General features: G+C 33.7%; 2 protein-coding genes across 4 annotated transcripts; one reads left to right on the top strand and one right to left on the bottom strand.

Annotated features, from left to right (window-relative positions):
• Window positions 1-200: 200 nt before the first annotated feature.
• LOC102605377 (formin-like protein 11) lies at window positions 201-3,662 on the bottom strand. The gene is made up of 4 exons (XM_006344778.2): window positions 1,819-3,662; window positions 1,530-1,720; window positions 1,171-1,406; window positions 201-1,089 (listed from the first exon to the last, which is right to left on the bottom strand). The coding sequence occupies exons 1-4, from the start codon at window positions 3,363-3,365 to the stop codon at window positions 361-363; spliced, it is 2,703 nt and encodes a 900-aa protein (XP_006344840.1). The 5' UTR covers window positions 3,366-3,662; the 3' UTR covers window positions 201-360.
• Window positions 3,663-7,380: 3,718 nt separating this feature from the next.
• LOC102604272 (uncharacterized) lies at window positions 7,381-19,275 on the top strand. Of its 3 annotated transcripts, XM_006344603.2 has the most exons (14): window positions 7,381-7,681; window positions 8,124-8,217; window positions 13,603-13,796; window positions 15,754-15,873; window positions 16,697-16,792; window positions 16,974-17,016; window positions 17,324-17,380; window positions 17,524-17,588; window positions 17,881-17,975; window positions 18,098-18,147; window positions 18,263-18,319; window positions 18,467-18,525; window positions 18,762-18,854; window positions 18,968-19,275. In XM_006344603.2, coding segments are annotated over exons 3-14 (759 nt in total). In that variant the 5' UTR covers window positions 7,381-7,681; window positions 8,124-8,217; window positions 13,603-13,794; the 3' UTR covers window positions 18,990-19,275. The 3 variants fall into 3 exon arrangements, with proteins under 3 accessions (XP_006344665.1, XP_015163005.1, XP_015163004.1); XM_015307519.1 differs by lacking the exon at window positions 17,324-17,380; XM_015307518.1 differs by lacking the exons at window positions 7,381-7,681; window positions 8,124-8,217 and adding an exon at window positions 12,728-12,779.
• Window positions 19,276-20,009: the final 734 nt, after the last annotated feature.

Here is a 20,009-nt window from a genome sequence, read left to right as displayed (position 1 = left end):
CAATCCTTCCATTTCAGAAGGGGAATCTCAAATCTTGATTTTGTACCTTCTGATTTGGTTACACTTTGTTGATAATATTTGAAAATTTGATTTTTCAAAATACAATCAAATTTCATAGTCAAACAAATAAATATGATCTAAAATCTGTCGCCAAACGCTAGCTTAAACTTGTACATGAAGGATTGATTTTGCCACCTTTTAAGGTTTGGTTACCACATTTGATGACCTTATTGTACACTGTTATTCATTATGACTACAAGTTATTGAGGCAAATAACTTTTGAATTCTTGATACAAAATCTTACACAATAGTTGAAAATTGTTAAAAGAAGAAACATACAAAAACTATTAACACACAATCCTATCTGAATGGGGCTAGAGGGTTAAGACTATTAGGTGTTTTTGAGCTTCTAAGCTCTTTGCATACATGATCTAACATGTTCAAGAAATCTCTCACAATGACAAAAATCCTGAGAGGGTTGGATTCATCTTTGCTTACATTTCCGTGGAAGTATTCTGTGACTTCTTTAACACGTAAAAGAACTCGATTCTCGTCTTCCTGTAATTCCTTTAGGTTCCTTTCTGCATAATTCAAGAATGTTGTCATTGAGTGCACAAAGTTACCATTATTTTCAAATGGAGACAAGTCATTTGTTACTAATGCTTTTATCTTGTTCATTTCTTCTGATAGATCTGAGACTGAGGTTGCGATGACATCCAAGTCCATTGTGGCTGTTTTCTTGACATTGAATAGCTCAGTGCCTAGACCAGAAACAAGATCAAGACCCATCCTTTTGTAATCTTCCTCTCTGTCTGCAATAGTTTTAATCTTGCGTCTCCCGTCTATTTTTCCCATGATGCTTTGTGAGACCTTCAAGCCTTCTGATCGAATGATTTCTTGAACGACGAAATGAAGCAGTGTGGTTTTTCCATCAGTGCCTTTTACGTCGGATAGCTTAAGTAAGGCATCAAGTTTGAATGCTCTGGCTCCTCCTCTTATTGTCCCAATGTTCATCCTGTTTCCAGTTTTCAACACTGCTTCTAGCAATTTTAAGAACAGTCGACTTGATCTGAGTTCCTTGCAGGCCTCCTGAGAGAGTAAAATGTAAACTTTAGTCATTATTATCAGATGAAAAGTGAGAAAAACTACTTTTTTTTTTTGGTTAGTTACCTCTAGCATTGAGAAAGATTTTTTGAGAAGATTAACTTCATCATCAAATGTCTCGCGATAAAGCATGGCTTCTATTCTCAAGAATGCAAATGGCACCTTAAGCATTGCCATTACAAACTTCTCTGCTGACCCTAGTTCATTGATGTCTCCTTTATAACTTGACAGTTTGTCCTCTTCTTCTTTAGTAGGTACCATCTTAGCCAGAGCCTCCAGTTGTGGCAAAAACAATCCGTTTCCTATTAGGAAGACGTTGTAAGAGACGATGACACTTAATCTTATTAATTCCATGAGGAAATAGAATAATGTGCAGATAAGTTGACACAATTCTGCAAAGGGAGATGAAAGTTAGAATTGCTTACCTTTTATTAGTGCTTCAGAAACTTGTTCTACAGTCACACCCAAAGCTTTGGACAGTATGCTTATGTTTTGTAGTCTTTTAGGCTCAAGAACATGCTTGCTTGGAGATGGAGTTTTGCTTTTCCCTTCATCAATCTTCATAGAATTGTGTAGATTGTAGCCGAAAAGTGACTCAATCATTTCCTCATCAAATCTGCTCCACGAACATAAATTTGTAAATGGACTGAACTGATAACGAAAATAAGGAATAATAATATCTAACCTTAAAGGAGAAAAATGAAACACTCTTACTCGAACGAGCTTGGTCTGAGCTTGTCCCAAACAGTTGATCGGTCTGGTGCAGCTCTTACTTTGTCCCAGTGAAGTGGTTTCAATTTTGGGAGTGGACTTCCATCTTTGCCTAATGCCAATTGTTGGAAAGGCAAAGACAGTGGAGGGGGCGGGCCTTTTGAAAGACTAGTACTTCCACTTGCAAATGGTGGAGGACAAGGTGGGGGTGGAATTCCTCCAGCAGGCTTAGCCTGATTTGGAGGTGATTGTAACAAATCATTTTCCAAAGAACTATCTGAATTTCTAGTGGATGATTCAATTTGCAATGAAGCATGACTCAAAACTTTCGACTTCATTTTCACTGAAGAAACTGTAGGCCTACAAGGAGATTGAGTTGGAAATGTAGGCGAAGGAGGCGGTGGAGGTGGAGGCGGTGGGGGTGGAGTAGACAAGTGTGTTGAGGAGGATACAGAACAAGTTAAGGTTTTTAATTCTTCTTGAGGCATAATTTCTGAGGTATCTATAAGACTACCAGCTGAAACATTGGATAATCTATTACTAGACGAACGCGAATTACATAAAGAATGGAATATTTCTTCATCATCTGATGAATGAACTTCCTCAGGAACTATTTTGTCACCACTGGAAGAGTTACAATCATTGATATCACACTTCATTGAATCTGCACTTTCATAAACACAGACAATTTCTCCAACACCTGAACAATTATCATCATCAGGCATTGACACACTGATTTCCTCTTCTTGTTCATCTTTCTCACTCAATGTATTGTTTGCTATGTTTTCATTTGAGTCAATTTTTTCAATTACAGAACTTTTATTTAGACAAATCGATTCCGATGATTCGAGAGCAACTTCTAGTGAATCAAGGTAAAAAAGGTCAGGGCCTGGATCAGAAGTTACCTTTTTCACTGAATTCTGAGAGCTACCATACCTTGATCTACATACACTTCCTGCTTCACTGCTGAACAGTGACACTGATCTAGTTGATTTCTTTCTTTGTTTCTTGAACTTTTTGCAGCCCCAAAAAAGGGCAATTGCACACAATACAGTTGAAATCCCAGCAGAAACAAGAACAGCTGTTAAAACTCTAGTACTCCTCCCTCTTCTTTTCACCCTTACCCTGTGTGCAGCTGGGATAAAGGGATGGTGATGAGAATGTGGATGAGGATGCCGATGAACTCGTGGCACCGGTGAAGGAGCTGGTGCTTCAGGGGAAATTGATGGTGATGGAGAAGGTGAAGGTGATACTGCAAAATATGCAAAATCACCATTTCTTGGACTAAACCTACTCAGTCCAAGTAAAGTTCTGAACTTTTCCACAATCAAGATTTGCTTCCCTCCATAGATCTTTCCAATTGGACTTTCGTTTCCATCCCCATTTCTAACCATATAATTTAGCTCTTTAAAGCCATGAATACTATTCAAGTACTTTGCAGCATTCAATGAGACATCCCTAACCAAAATATGTGTACAACAGAAAGATACAAGAATGAAGGTGATGATAAAGAGAAAATGTAAAAGAATCCTAAAACCATGATGACCCATTTTCTTGAAACAAAAATCATGAAAGAAATCATCAACCTTTATGTAAATATAAATTCAACCCAACAATCTTTTTATTTTTCTTCTCTGTTATTAAAAATGTAATGCACCAAAGAGAAAAAAGAAGAAATCTTTATTGCTACTCCAAGGAACCCCTGAGTTGTGGCAGTTGTAGGTGTACTGGACCTTCTTTATTTTCTCTCTGTTACCTCTTTTCTCTCTCCATTAATTCTCCCTGCTGAAATACTGTTAATAGTAGTACATCATTTTCATTAGTACACTTATGTTCTTGCTTACTTTTTTGAGTTTTTGTCTTTATGTCTTTATCTTCTCTAGTCACTAATAACTAAACAACCAAGAATCAAGAATCAAGAAAAGACTATGTTTTTTTTTTCTTGATTTGCATAATTTCAATCTAGTAAAACAGATTCATGGGTATTTTGCATCTGAAAAACAAAGGTTTTTGGAGCTAAAAAGTTGTAATTTTTCAATCTAAAAATGTGGTAGGGTAGAAATTGGTTGGACTTGCCTTAAATCATAGGAAGGTGACAATTTATTATGTGTAAGAAAACGAAACAGAAATCGTCCATCACTTTCTCATGTGATCCTCTCACATAGATACATTTTTATGAAAATAAATTAGATATTTATGTTGTGATAAAAAGATTCAAGGAAAAAGTTAGATTCTTATGCTGCATTATTTTATAGAGATTATAAGCTGCTGATCTCTATTACTATTTAAATCACAGCCGTCATACTTGACACAATTATCTCCAACATTATCACAATGTTGGGACTTACTTCTTTTGCAGTCAATTCATTAACACTCTTTTTTCTGTCATGTAAAAGTTTTCTATCATTTCTTAATCTACAAAAAGTTCATTTATCCAATTATTTTTTATCTGCAATATATGACACATTCTTTTTCTAGTTTGTTCCAAATTAGAAAATGATTAACTAAGCATTTCACATTTTATTCTTAATGAAAAGATTTTATAATGCCACGAATGTTATGACAAACATGTTTAGGGTCATAGGTTTCGAAAATTTATACACGCAAATAATGTACAAGTTTTAAATATATCATTTATATTTTTTTTAGTCTTAATTCAAACTATGTCACATAAATTGTAATGGAGAGTAATACTCTATGCGTCCAACAATAGTTGTCCACTATACTAATTTGGGATGTCCAATAATATTTTCCCAATATATGAAATCAATGGATAATTTTACATTTAGTTCCTAGTTCCTAATTTATTCTTATCATTAATTATAGTTATTTCTTTATTACATTTTCAAGATATTATATTTATTAGTATATTCAAAGGGTGGTATAATAAAAATATCCTGCTATTTATAGTTTTTTAAGAAATGCGCAAAATCAATAGTGGACAAGTATTGTTGAACAGAGAAAGAGTATTAAGTAAGGAGAGATGTATTGCGTACTACCTCCAAGATGTGACCTAATGATCAGTGAATTTAGTTGAGAATCATGAGCTCCTAGGTTCAAACCCTAGCATAGACAAAAAAAATACTAGCTGATTTCTTTTCATCTGTCTTAATCTTTGTGGACAGAGTAACCAGGTGAGAGATTGCACGGTATCATGTGAAATTAAACAAATTACACGAAAGTTGACTCAGACATCATGATCATAAAAAAAATAAAAATGTGTTCTATTGGTATGGAAAAATAATATCCAATGTGCTAGGCCATATGTCCTTTTCAAGGTACACTTTTTTTGTTAATTGATTAGTTAATTACAAAGAGTAGTACTATATGTAGGTTTGACAATGTAACATTTTTTTGAACAATAAATGCTAAAAACTTTTTTTTTTGTTTCTTATGTTGTGCCAAACCACATGGAGTGGAATAGAGAAAACCAAATGGCCGCTTGTAACCGACAACAGTGACATGGGCGCGCATATTTGGTTATTGGCTTTACGTTGCCGCTAAAATGAAATGTTGTCATGTATCTTACGCTGCCTATTTCATTACACTAGTTAACCTTAGTCATGCCAAACTCAATTGCAAAAAGTTCTTTTTTTACTAAAAATAGAGGGAAATAAGGAATTAATTTAGCTAGCTAGATCTGTTTTTATTCTTGTGTGTTTATGTAACTAGTCCCTATCATGGTTGGTTCAACCAATTTTTACCATGATTATTCTATCTTATGATATGTATATGCCTTTATTCCTTTAAAGTTCTCAATTTTCCTTATTGTAGCTTTAGGTCATGTTTGTATTTTCTTCCCCACCCTTGGAGTAAGAAAAAAGGGAGATGTTATTGATCTCTATCACTTTTTTTTTTTGGTTATTGATTTCTATATTCTATGACAAAAATCTACAAATTCGATTAATGCTAGGAAAATATTTCTGCTGAGGCTCGAATTCAACACTTCTGAAAGAGTTTAATTCACCCACCCTCTATCACATTTTGATTTAACTTTGTCCAATTCAAGGTCATATTTTTCGGTTTTACCTTTGTTTTTTTTTTTGATAACTTAGGTTTTACTTTGACCATTAATGAAATTATAAAGTTCCAAAGCTACATTGATTGGTCCCACCAGCAGTAGAAAGTCTTTTGTTAGTTAGTTAAGTTTGACTTTTGTTTTTATTAGAGTTAGGATCAGTATCAACACTATCTTTTGAGTCAATCATATAGATATGATTAATAATAAGTAGGTAAATATAGAAGAAATATGTTAGTCAATTGTCCTCTCAATTTAAGATAACCCTATGTTTTTAGTAATATTTTGTTTTGTTTTCCATCTCGTCAACTTTATAATATCTACTTCATACAAACAAGTACAGAGAACCATATATATTATGACACTTCTTGAAAAATATCTAAAGTTCATATGGGTGTAAAATAGGGGTCAACTTTTGAAAAAAATTAGTACAATGCAAATTAATGAGTACTATGTATTCTTCAACCTTAATAGTAGCAGTCTGACATTGACACAATAGTCGGCAATAGTTGGTAAATCCAAGTCTTCATAAATTGGGCTGGGCAGCACCAGCAACTTTTCCATTTTCCAATGGGCTGAATTTGGGGTAAGTCCATAAAACATTTGTCCCTCAGGTTGCTGCTGAAGTTGAGGACTTGTTATATAGTGTATCGATTTGCTCTATATTAATACGAACAGATACTTCGAATCGATACAACTCCGAGTGAACAGATACATCAAATTGATACAACTTCAAGTGAATTGTAATTTATCTAAACCTCAATTTTTGAGTAAATACAGAATATATATTTGCAATGTCAGATAATTTTTCCTCGTTGTTTATAAGTGGTTATTTGATTAAACATTATTGTCTTTGTAAATAAAGTTTGAGAATACATTATAATTTTTAGTAAAAAATTGCTTATTTAGACTTTGAAGAGCAAGTGTGACAACCAATTAAGTCTCCTGAAAAATTGCGGAAGCAACCTATGGTAATTTTTTTTAGAAATAACGACTCAATATTCCAAGTGTGTATAATGTAAAGGTGAATGACATAAGTCATAACTATACATACAAAAATGGTTGTAAATACATGCACCAAGCTATTCTATTTAAATAAAATTTAAATTAATTCCTTGTATGATCACTCAATTTACTCGTATTACTTAGTAAAGTAATACTCCCTTCGTCCCATTTTATGTAGCATTTTTTCAAATTTCAAGATTTAAACTAGTCTATCTTTAATCGTCAGTTTTTCATAAATTTTTTAAATATTTTGAATTATCAATTATTCAGACTTATAGTACTTTTTATGTAGTTTACAAATATATAAATTTCATTTTTTTTTAAAGATTTCGTGTGTAATTTTTCAATCAACTTTAAACTGTTTAACTATCAAAGTCCCACATAAATCGAGACAGAGGAAGTATATGTTTTTCTCATTCCACTTATGCGTGAATTTTAGATGTAGTCGAATAAGTTTAGTAAAGTAATACTTTATGTTTTTTTATTCCACTTATATGCGTGTATTTTAGATGTATTAATATTTAATAGGGATAACACAAGCTTTTAACACTCGGGGTATTTCGTTCGGCGAGAGCTGAAAAAGAACACATACAAATAATGAAGCGGAGAAGTAGACGATTCTCTGTGGCATTTCGTCGAACATTTTATGTACAAGATAAAGAACCACCCTCTGCTCTCCATTGCTATCCCATTAAACCTCGGAATACGCCTCCCAATCTCTTCATCGGCAATGACCGCCGGTACGGTAACGTTTTCTTCGATGAGAATTACAATCTTGTCCCTGAATTTTCTTCTTGGAATCGTCTCTTGCATCATTTCAATTCCTCCGGCCTGGTTGATCAGGTGATTCTCCTTTATTCTGATATGCTCTCTCTTGTGGAGTAACTAGTTAACTTTCCACTTAGGGTGAAAAACAAGTTTCTTGAAAATGAGTAAAATGACTTTCTTGATTTATATAGGGAAATCAAGTTCTACAATGACATTGTTTGTTAATTCTATCTTCCCCACCCATCCAACGGCCCCAATCCCTAATCCTTGATCATTCCACCCCTTTACCAACACTAGAATGAGTAAGAAATCAAACTTATTTTTCAAGAAAACATGTTCTTGTTTTACAATGAAAAATGTTCTCCTTCGTACCAAACACACCCTTTAATGTATTTCTAATCACCCCTAATCAGCAAATCAAATATTTATTTTATCAAAATTCAATGGATATAAAGTTATGCTATGGTTTATTTTATTATTCTGCTTTTTATTCTTAAATCAAAATATGTCTATGCAGAAAACCAGTGATAGAAGTAATGAAAGCTCGTCTTGAACGGGCAAAAATGTTAAGAGAGTATCATGGCACTATTTTCCCATATTCAGAGTTCAAGGTATTTTATTTGGTATAACTTTCAGTTTTTCACTGTTAATTGTTAGAAGATTTTGATGAAACAACAAGAAATAGAAGTAAACAATATTGCTTTATATTGTTATGATAACAACTAAATTTAACAAAAGTAGTAAAATGTATCTGAAGCGGGCACTCGGCTTAGATTCACACTTTCTTGATTTTCCTACAGTCTTCTGTGAGTCCCTAATTGTGGTAGGTAACAGACCATTTGTTGAGTGAATAGCTGCAGGTGCATGACAAATTATATGTACTATCAAATATGTTCAGGAGAGTTACAGAAAGTGGCATGTTGTTTTCATTTATGCACTTATTTTCCTATTTATTTACACCCAAATGCTTACACTGTCTAGTTTTGAATTTAGTCTTTTGTTTTCATTGCACTTATTTACTATTCATCAACCTTTTTTTAGTGTTATGTTACACTGTTAATTTTCAATTCCAATGACCTTTGGTTCTGCAAATGGCTCACCTCCAAATAAGAAGCCAAGAAGATACCCAAGTTAGCAACTACAGTGGTAACGGGCAAAAAAACTGAGCTCGAGCCATGAGAAATTCTTACCAGGGACCTTGGATCAACTAGAAACCCTTTTGGAGACCTTATAGATGAGATGGGTGAAGAAAATAATGAAAAAAGGCCTTTGAATCGTGTTAAAAGCTTTTAAAAAGCTTCTGCCGACTTAAATCTACAGACTGACTGTCGGTCGTCAATAATTCACGGTCGTGGATCTCCTCGTGGATCAATCCGCGTCCCATAAATCCCACCTTACGTTGGGGGTTGTCCAGAACTTGATTTTTCACCCTTTCAAAACTTTTTCACGACCCAATTCACAAGCCGTACTTCAACTCACGACCATACTTTGGCTCGTCAATTGCCTCAACACTGAGCATGGTGTGGTAAAATGGGTATAACTTTTTACTCCAAAGTCAGATGGATGTTGATAGGACTTTCTTTTTACAGGTAACTCAGCCTCTAGATCCCCATATGCTGGAAGATATGCTTGTTAAAAGTCAGTCCATACTCGGAACCACTTGAAATACTCCACCATAGTCCTATTTAACTTCAACTTTTGTTCTAAGGCTTCCTTTGGTCTCTAACTAAGTCTAATTCTTTAAATGACTTATTATAAGGGTTCCTTGTTATACTTACCCATTTTCAACTTTTGTCTTCGGATATTAAACCGACTTGTCGGCGTGTACAACTCGAATTCGTACTAGAAACTACGGGGTGTTACATTGATCTTGCAGAACTGGATATGGCATCCATCTCTCTAGATGAAAGAAATTTTGAAGAGGAGGAAATTCATGCTACCATCAAGACTTGTGCACCTGACAAGGCTCCAGGCCCTGACCGCTTTACAATGGCCTTTTTTCAGAAGGCATGGGAAGTCATTAAATATGAAGTAATCGGGGCCCTAAACCACTTTCCCCATAACTGTCATATGGTCAAGTCCTATAATGCTTCCTTTATTGCCCTCATTTACAAAGAAAGGGGCAATAGAATTAAAAGATTACAGATCAGTCTTGTTGGGAGAGTGTACAAGTTAATAGCAAAGATTCTTGTGGAGAGACTTAAATCTGTAATTGGGAAGCTGGTCTCAGACTACCAAAATGCATTTGTTAAGGGTAGACAAATCTCAGATGTTGTATTGATAGCAAATGAGGTGCTGAATTGGAAGTAGAAATCAGGAGACACAGGGTCGTTGTTTAAACTTGACATAGAGAAAGCTTTTGACAAGCTTAATTGGGCCTATCTGTTCACAATCTTGAAAAGGATGGGATTTGAGAATAGGTGGATCAAATACAGTCTGACAATGGTAAAATATTCTGTGCTCATTAACAGGGGCTGCAGGTTTTTTCTCTCCTCAAAAAGGGCTAAGGCAGGGAGACTCCCTCTCTCCCTTTCTTTTCATCCTTGATATGGAAGACCTTAGTATGATGCTCCAAAAAGCATGTCAACTACAATTGATTTAAGGCTTCAAAGTAGGCAGTCCCACGGGAAACAATGCCACAATTTCACATCTGCTTTATGCGGATGATACTCGCTATTTTGTGGGGCAGATAGATCACAAGTTATTAAGCTAAACTTGACTTTGCCCATTTTTGAAGCTGTCTCTGGACTACACACAAATATGTCAACAAACACTATCTATCCCGTAAACTCAGTGCAGAATTTGGTAGAGCTAGTAGGAATCATGTGCTGCAACATAGGGTCCTATTCAACAACTTATCTTGGGTTGCCTTTAGGTGCAAATTTCAAGGCTAACGAGATATGGTTGGGAATAATTGAGAAGTTTGAATTAATACTAGCAACATGGCAAATGCAGTATCTTTCTTTTGGAGGAAGAGTTACATTGATTAATAGTGTAATGGACAACATCCCTACATTATATGTCCCTTTTCCCTATTCCTGCATCTTGAAAAGCTCGACAAAATGAGAAGGAATTTTCTATGGGAAGGCAACATCAAGGATCATAAGTTTCACTTGGTTAAATGAGCAAAAGTGACGCAACCTAAATCTCAAGAGGGGGTTTGGGTATCAAAGACCTTGCAGCTCACAATAAAAACATGATGATGAAATGGTTATGGAGGTACGGAACTGAAGACTTTGGATTGTGGAAAGAGGTGATCAAAGCTAAACATGGTGAGCTTACTCACTGGTCCACTAAAGTCTCAGCAGATGCATATGGAGTTGGTGTATGGAAAAGGATCAGTAAACTTTGGCCAGATTTTGCTAGGAACGTCACATTTAGAGTTGGCAATGGATCTCACATCAAATTTTGGAAAGACATGATTGGGAGACACAACTTTGGGTGAGGAATTTCCAAGTTTGCACCTCATTGCAGCTGAACCAAATTCTACCATAGCATCCAACAAATCAGACGACATTTGGGACCTAAGGTTCAGGAAAACCTAAATGACTTGGAACTTAATGACATATTTGGTCTCTTTGCCAAGTTGCAGTCTTGCTCCTTTTCGCCCCAAGAGCCTGATAGATTGAAATGGGGTAACTCAAGAAAAGGTTACTACACAACAAAGGAAGGATAACGCAGTTTATGCTCAAGGAACTCAATAATTGACAAATGGCCATGGAAGCATATATGGAAGACAAAATTACCTACCAAAGTGATCTGTTTCAGCTGGACTGCACTGCATAACTCATGCCTCACACAGGATAATCTCTCCAAAAGGAAATTCCAAGTTGCTAACTGATGCTATTTCTGCCACAAGCACACATAAAGTGTCAACCATTTGCTACTGCACTGCCCAGCTGCCCTAGACCTCTGGAATATGTTTTGTTGCTTTTTTGGTCTTTCCTAGGTCATGCCTTTCTCTATTTGGGATGCTCTTGAAAGTTGGAGTTCACGGGAAGTTGACAAATCCATCAAGAGTATGTCGATGGTGATCCCTGGTGCTATCTTTTGGTGTTTATGGACAGAGAGGAACAAAAGATGTTTATATTGGAATTTCAACTTCTAGAAATCTTTTGCGAGGCAGATGTCTAGTTAGCCTTTTTGGTTGGTCCAAATTGACCCCTGTAAATAATTTAGAACTCATCCTGGATTTTGTTAGCTCTATAGCTTAGAAAGAGGTTACAAATCCTTTTTTTTTTTTTTGATTAAGTAAGAAGAATGTCATTAACAAAGCATCAAGCAGATGCACAGATTACAAAAGAAAGAAATATCAGCTCCCAAAAAGGCAAAAAAAAGCTATCTAAACAGCTAACAACAGAGATCTATGGAGTTGATAAATTCCAGGAAAGAATCGGCACTAAGTACAGGAGAGAGATTAACCCAACCAAAAAGAGTAATCAAACATCTTGCTTTAAAGGTAGTGATGGGAGTTGGGGTGCCATCAAAACATTTTTTGTTCCTCTCCGTCCATAAGCACCACAAAATACAGGCTGGAACCAAAGACCAGATCTGCTTGATGGACTTCCCAACTTTCCAAGAACAACAACACACAAAAGCCTCTCTCAATGATCTTGGCATGACCCAAGTGAGTCCAAAAAGTGAGAAGAACATGTTCCATAGGCCTGTTGCAACTGGGCAATGAAGGAACAAGTGATTAATAGATTCTGAGTTGCACAAGCACATGTAGCATCTGTTGACTATTTGGAATTTCCTCCTTATGAGATTATTCTTAGTCAAGCAAGAGTCTTTTAGAGTAATCCTTCTTTTTGTGAGCTTAACTGATCTATCCTTGTAAAGCTTGCATCTTCTTGATGCCTTTGAATGAATCTACTTCATAAAAAAAAAAAAAAACAGACAAGACAACTTGTCCGCAAAACTAATCGTGAAGATATGTTCCATGAAAGTAAGATCTTTAGAGGAGATAACATAGAGGTTCAAGCTTATAAATGCACTAGTAAGCGTGTTGCAAAATTTTCAGGTTATAGTTTTCGTAATTATAGTTGACTAGTGTCATCATAACAATGAACTTGTCCCTCCCTCTTTTCTCATTTCTTAGAATTTGTCAGTAGCCACCTGAGGAACTATTTGATGAGAAGAAACCAAACATCTCATCCCATGCTGTTGGACTAAGGTATACTTGACATATTTCTATATTAGCTCATATATTTGGTTAACATATAAATTATAAACAAGCAGGTGCTTTAGAGAGAGTACTTGACTCAAATTCTTGTTATTTGAGGTTGAAAACACTCCATGTAGCCCAATATTGGTGAATTTCTTGCAACATTAGCATAGTATGCAAACTTATATGTTCTTAAAGATTCAAGAGCAGACTTATACTTGTTAGTTCGAGGGGAGATGTTGATGAACGAATTTCCAAGTTAATTGATTGCCGATGACATTTGAGATTTGAGAATATTGGAATTTGTTGGTACAGTGGAGATCACCAGCTTAAATTAAAGATTTTCCTTTTCGTACTATTTCTCTTTTTTTAGCTTCCCTTAAAAAAAATTATGTTCTTCCAAGTCTACGACAGTCCATAAATATTATGGACCAGAAGTGAATCTAGAATATAAAAGTAATAATACACATAATTCAATATCATGTGAAGGTAATCTAAATATCAATCTAGAACAAATTTTCTTACTAATTTAGAACTATGAATATTCAATCTACTCGGATGCTTAGAATTTAATTTCATTCAAATTTTTTACTAATTTAGAAGTATGAATATTTAATTCACTCATATGCTTAGAATTTAATTTCATTCAAATTTCTTACTAATTTAGAAGTATGAATATTTAATTCACTCATATGTTTAGAATTTAATTTTATTTAAATTTTCTTCCTAATTTAGAAGTAAATAATTCATTTTCATTCCATTTGCTTGAGAGGAATTAAATTCTGAGCATTATAAATAAGATGCTTATGTAGCAGCTTTTGAATATTATTAGGGTTCCCAAGTGGCGCGTTCCTAGAGGCAAATCGAAGGAAGAGCAAAAGAAAGGTTGGGTGCTGGTGCGGCGTGACCATCCGTTCTCGAATAGGTGGGGCCTACGCTCTAGATCCTCCCTGCTTGCAGAAACGTGTGGTCGTTTTTGAAGTTAGCACTCTCTGGTTTTCTCTCTTGTTTCCTTGATTTTTCAATGTAAGAACATTTCTCTTACTTTATTCTCCCAGTTATATGTCTTATGCCTCATTTGTTTCATTAAGATTAAAACATTTGAATCTCAATACACATATGAATATTAAGATGTTCTTTAAGATTTAGAGGTCTGAATCTGAATACTATATAGTTAAGACTGTTTGTTTTCTCAACATCTGAATGTATAAAATTTATCTTTTGTTTAGAAAATAATAAATATAAAATTTAATTAAAAATACTAAATTAATCTAATATTATATCAATAAATATTTTAATTTTTTTATATGACAATTGGTGGTGGTGATGACTAACGATGGTGATTGTGTGTATCAATTTGGGATGACGTTGACTACTGATGGTGGTTGTGGGGGTCGTTTGGTGTGAAGGTTAACACCAATTAGTTCTGGAATTAAATTATAGTGCTACTTAATTTGTTGTTTGGTTGGCAAGTCCGGGATAACTTATTCCAGGATTAATAATTAGTATCGGGATAAGTTATCCCTTTCCTTGGACGATATAGTAATCTCGGGATCAAATAAGTAAATGACAAAAATATACCTTTAAACCTTTTTTATACATTACTTTTCACATTCATAAATGGTATTTTTGTAAACAAATAAATTGTTCTTAAAATTTATTATTTTGAATACAACAAACCAAACCCACAATAAAAAATAATTTTAGCATAAGTTATCCCATCATAACGAATCCTATCATAATTTATTCCATTATAAATAATCCCATCATAACTTGAATTCAAACCAAACGACTTCTTATGGTATAGTGGTTGGCACTAATGATTAATCGTGATTGTTGGTAGTGATGATTGATAATTTGTAGTGGAATGATACTGATAACTAGTGGTAGTGGTGAATGATGATGGTGGTTAGCGATATATATTGTTAACTAATGGTGGTAATTATCGATTGTGATTGGTGGATGTAATTAATAGTAGTTGGTGGTGATGATTGCAAATAATGGTAAAGGTGATGACGATTGGTTTTGGTAATTGACGGTAGTGATAGTTGTGGTTGGGCCGAGGATGGTTGTGGATGGTAGGTGGTAGTGATTGACAGTGGTGATAGTTGTGGCTGAAATGGTGGTTGTGGGTGGTGACTGAAAGTAGATGGAGTAAAATAAGAAAACAAACACACTTAATGATTAAGAGCTGAATGATTAAAATTCATACCCTGAAAACAAACAAACTTAATGATTGAGGTCTTAATGATTAAATGCAAACAAATGAGGCCTTAGATCTTAATAATGGTTTGAATTGCGTTCATTTTCAGATGTCAGCTCATAGTGTAACATTTGCTTTTTCCTTTAATATTACTTCTTTATTCTGATTAGGTCTAATTCATTCAGATCTAATAGGTCTTGAAGTACTATTTCTGTATCTCCTGACCAAATCCACCTACATTAGGATTATTCGTTAATAGTTGATCAAATTTGATAAGATTTGGAAACAAGCTTGTCCAAGAGAACAGTCATATAGATTATTTTGAACTTGTTGTTCACTTAAAAATTCCTGTGAGTATGTCCTTTTACCACCATTTTATCCACTACCGCCATGATCAACTACCTCCCCTGTACAACTATCACTGCAAACCATCACAGCAACAAGGAATGAAACTAGTCACCATCACTAGCCATCATCAGCCACCACTGCAAAACCACCACTACAGCCCCTCACCAACCATGATAATCACCAATCGCCACCTCATAACTTTCACCACTGACAACCACCACTATTTGTTGCCACCACTGCTAGTGTCTTAAGTGTGTTTTATCAAATAAACATTTTTTACCATACCATCTAAATAAAGGTTTTTATTCTTTTGTGGATTCATCTGTAATTGTCATTTTATTACAATTTTACTTGTACCAATTTATAAAAAAGAAAGGGCCTTACACTTTCTTATCTAAGTGATTCTAACAATTTGTTTTATGCTTGTGTTAGGTCCCAAACCGATGATAATTTCACAAGTTATTTTGGGGAGGTTCCACCAATTCTTGACTATTTTGACTGCCAAACCTACCCAAAAAATTCGCAGAAATCGTCTATACTCAGCAGCCACAGGTAGTAGTTATTTGGTTCGTGTAAATAAGTATGTTAACATAATAGGATATCCCTATTCATAAAAGAATACTTGGAAATCTCATGTTTTCATTGCCTGGAGGTTTCAAATCTCTGGACTTTCTGAAAAAACAGAATGAAAGGATCCCTCTGTCAAATGGTTCATTTACTTTATTCAGAGGTTTAAGATATTAAAAGAGAGAGATGATTTATTTGTGTCAAATGGTTCATTTACTTTATTCAGAGGTTTAAGATATTAAAAGAGAGAGATGATTTATTTGTGTCAAATGGTTCATTTACTTTATTCAGAGGTTTAAGATATTAAAAGAGAGAGATGATTTATTTGTGTCAAATGGTTCATTTACTTTATTCAGAGGTTTAAGATATTAAAAGAGAGAGATGATTTATTTGTGTCAAATGGTTCATTTACTTTATTCAGAGGTTTAAGATATTAAAAAAGAGAGATGATTTATTTGTAATTAATTTTTAACAAATCTCTTCATGAGAAATCATATTCTGTCTTTGTTCATATACACGAAAAGGTTGTGCAAATGCATGTTAGTGACATCAAAAAATTCTTCATGAGAAATCATATTCTATTTTAAATATGTCACAATGGGTTGCATTGATTTAACTCATTTACAAGTGTACGATACATTAAAGAGATGTTTTTTCTCATTTCAAATTTTCACATACATTTAGAGTCATTCTGAATGTGGATGTTATCAGCTGCAATTATAATTCCTTTTTAGTTACGCTACATCTTATGGTCTATTCATATCCTTTGTACTCTGTTTATATCTCTTGGAAAATGTAACCTCCACAGGCAATTCAATGAACACTATCAATCACATCATCACAATAATCAATTGCCAACAGATCAGTTTGTGATGAATCGACCTGATGTGTCTCCAATCTCGAGGTAAAATTAATAGTATTTTTTTTTACCTAGAGCATATTCGCGGTAGACATTTTGTTAATCAACTTGAACAATATATGTGGATTCTTTCCTCTACTTTTTTGATTACTAATGGATTATCCTTCACTTTTTACGGCAATATTTTTTTTACAATCCACTAAATGCTAGTTTTAAACATACCTAGGCATGTGTTTGTTGATGCAAGTACCAACGGCTTAAATTACGTGGTATGTTTCTATAACCTCTTTCTTTCTTTCTTTCTTTCTTTCTTTTATCACGTGTTTATTTTATTTTTGAAATCTTTCTTGTGATAGCTGAATACTTGTATTTCAGCCTTACCATGCATATAATTTTTAATTTTTTTTTGGTATAGAAATATAATGCCAACTCGAATTGGCTTTAGCAGGTTACGCCGCTAATAATTCAAGGGAATGGTCTCTAATTATCAAATTCTCTCTTTTATTGAGTTGTTAATGTAAATATAAACTTCTTTTTAATACTCCATATCAACTAGCCCGTCTTATAATAATGCAGATTGACTATTCACGTTGTATAGTGCCAAGGCTGCATCAATCATCTTATCATTCAGGAGTATATCTCATCCCTAATTTATTTTCAGTAATTTAACCAGTCTAGTTTTAAAATTAAAATTTTTCAATAAATGTGTATATGTAACCATTTAAAAGTAGGTGTGCTATGTTTCTAAATGTTCATCTTTTATGGAATGAATGCAGAGAGAAGTTGTTGAGCAAGAACATAGACAGAGCAGGATAGATTATCCTCAACCTCAGGTGATCAGGTAGCATTCCTCATTTTGGATTAGAAAGGCTTTTTTTTTAAAAAAAAAGAAAAATTCCATAAACTGATAACAACTTTATTCGAATATCCGAAGACAATCCTAATGTATTATGTATGTAGTTTTTATTTTCTTTTTCATTTTCTCTAAAAGTAATTTCAACATACAACTTTCCTCCATTTTTTTTGTCAAAACCAAATCCAAAGCCTTTAAAACACCTGTTATACTAATTATGTGATGACCTGTAAAATTACCACAAAATTAAAATCATGAACTTATGTGACTTGAAATGCAGGCCTGCTCCATATACGCTATATGATCCAAGATATGCTGACATTGGTCTACCGGTGGATCCTTATTTACGTGCAATGAAGCTGAATCCACACTTTTGTAAGTTATTTTATTTTTTAAAATACCTTTGTATTCTTAGAATTATAAATCAAAAGAAGAACAAAAAGGAACTAGCACTGTGTAATATCAACTGCTCTGTATCTGTATCCCTTGTACTGCAGCAATGCAAAAAGCGACAAGTGAGGAAAGTTCAACCACTAAAAGAAAACGGGTATGGTCTCTAATTATGACATTTTCTCTTTTCTTGAGTTATTAATGTAAACTCAAACTTCTTTTTGATACTCTGTATTGAATAGCTCATCGTCTAATAATGCAAATAAATGCAGACTGACTATGCATGTAACAGAGTGCCGAGGCTGCATCAATCATCTTCTCATTCTGGAGTATGTATCATCCCTAATTTATTTTCAATAGTTTAACCAATCTATTTTTAAAAAATTAAAATTTTCAATAAATGTCTATATGTAACGATTTAAAAAATAGTTAAGTGCTATGTTCCTAATTTTCCATCTTTTATGAAATGAATGCAGAGAGAAGTTGTTGAGCCAGAACATAGACAGAGCAGGATAGATTATCCTCAGGCGATCAGGTAACATTCCACATTTTGGTTTACAAAAGCCTTTAAAATATATATTTCCATAAATTTAAAACACCTTTATTCGGATATACGAAGACAATCCTAAAGTGTATGTACGTTTTTTCTTTTCATTTTCTCTTAGATTAATTTCAACATACAACTTTCCTCCAATTTTTTTGCCAAAACCAAATCCAAAGCCTACATTAACTTTATCTGTTGTTATACTAATTATGTGACTTGAAATGCAGTCCTCCATTTGAGCCATACGATCCAAGGTATGCTGCCATGGGTCTACCCATGGATCCTTACTTGCGTGCATTCAAGCTGAACCCCAACTTAGGGTAAGTTATTTTTGTTTTTAATAACTTCGTATTAGAATTATAATAAAAAAGAACAAAAAGGAACTAGCCTTGTGACTGTCAACTGATTTATATCTGTATCCCTCGTATTGCAGCCTTGCCAAGCCCAACGAGTGATGAAAAAGAGTTAGATCACCAGGGAATTCAATGGCTAGTAGCAGAGGTGGAAAATACTAGTTTACTATGGAACATTCTTATTTGTCTTTTATTTTTTTTCTCGTCTTTAGTTATGGATCTTCCTTTTATCTTTTACCCCTTTCAATTCCATAAACAGAAAAAAAACGTCTGAACGTTTTCATGGAAGTTTAGGTTTTGCGGTTTTGCTGTCAAATTCAAGCTATGAGTAGACTACATTTCTTTATTCAATTCTTAAGTTTAATGCAAAACCATGTTTCTTATTCAACATTGTTGTTATGATTTACTTTATACTTGATGTCCTTTAGGAATGTGAACATTCACAATATTTGTCCTTTGTTAGTAGTTTGGTTCATTCATGATCCTACCGTTACTTAGTTGGGCCAAATATCCCCCTCATACAGGTCTGTGGCTGGCATAATTAGGCATTTGGAGTAAAGTCATCTTTCGTGTTTATTTCTCTCAATTATTTATGAAATGTTTCATTGTTAAAAAAAATAAAAAATCTCTTTCTAGTTCTTCGTATGTATATGTTATTGAAACAATTGGTATGTTTGTTGTGTTATTGAAATAATGGCATTTGGTGGCTTCATGGAATGTAAAAACATGTTGTGGTTGAAAACAGTTGATGATTTTTTTTGTGGGGAACTTACATAAATATACTATAATAAAAAAAATATTTACCATTTATAGCAATAACATTTTTTTTTTCACTCGATCACTTTTAATATATTAATAATACAGTTTTAATATATATTACAAAGAGCAATTTATTTTTCACATATAATACAAATTTTATTGATGGTTAATATATTTATCACACATTTTAATACACTTATAATACAATGTGTTAACTTCTTACCAAACAAGTATAGTATATTTTAAAAACAATTATAACACATATATATTGCATACTTAACTCACTTTTAATACATATTGCATATTTAGTATAGTATTGCTATAAACGGTAATAAATAAAAAGTATCACTAAAATTAATAATT

This window comes from Solanum tuberosum, unplaced genomic scaffold (genome assembly GCF_000226075.1).
Source record: "Solanum tuberosum cultivar DM 1-3 516 R44 unplaced genomic scaffold, SolTub_3.0 scf00060, whole genome shotgun sequence".
NCBI lineage: Eukaryota > Viridiplantae > Streptophyta > Magnoliopsida > Solanales > Solanaceae > Solanum > Solanum tuberosum.
The sequence above is the reverse complement of the archived record's forward strand: the minus strand, read 5'-3'. Positions and strand labels throughout refer to the sequence as shown.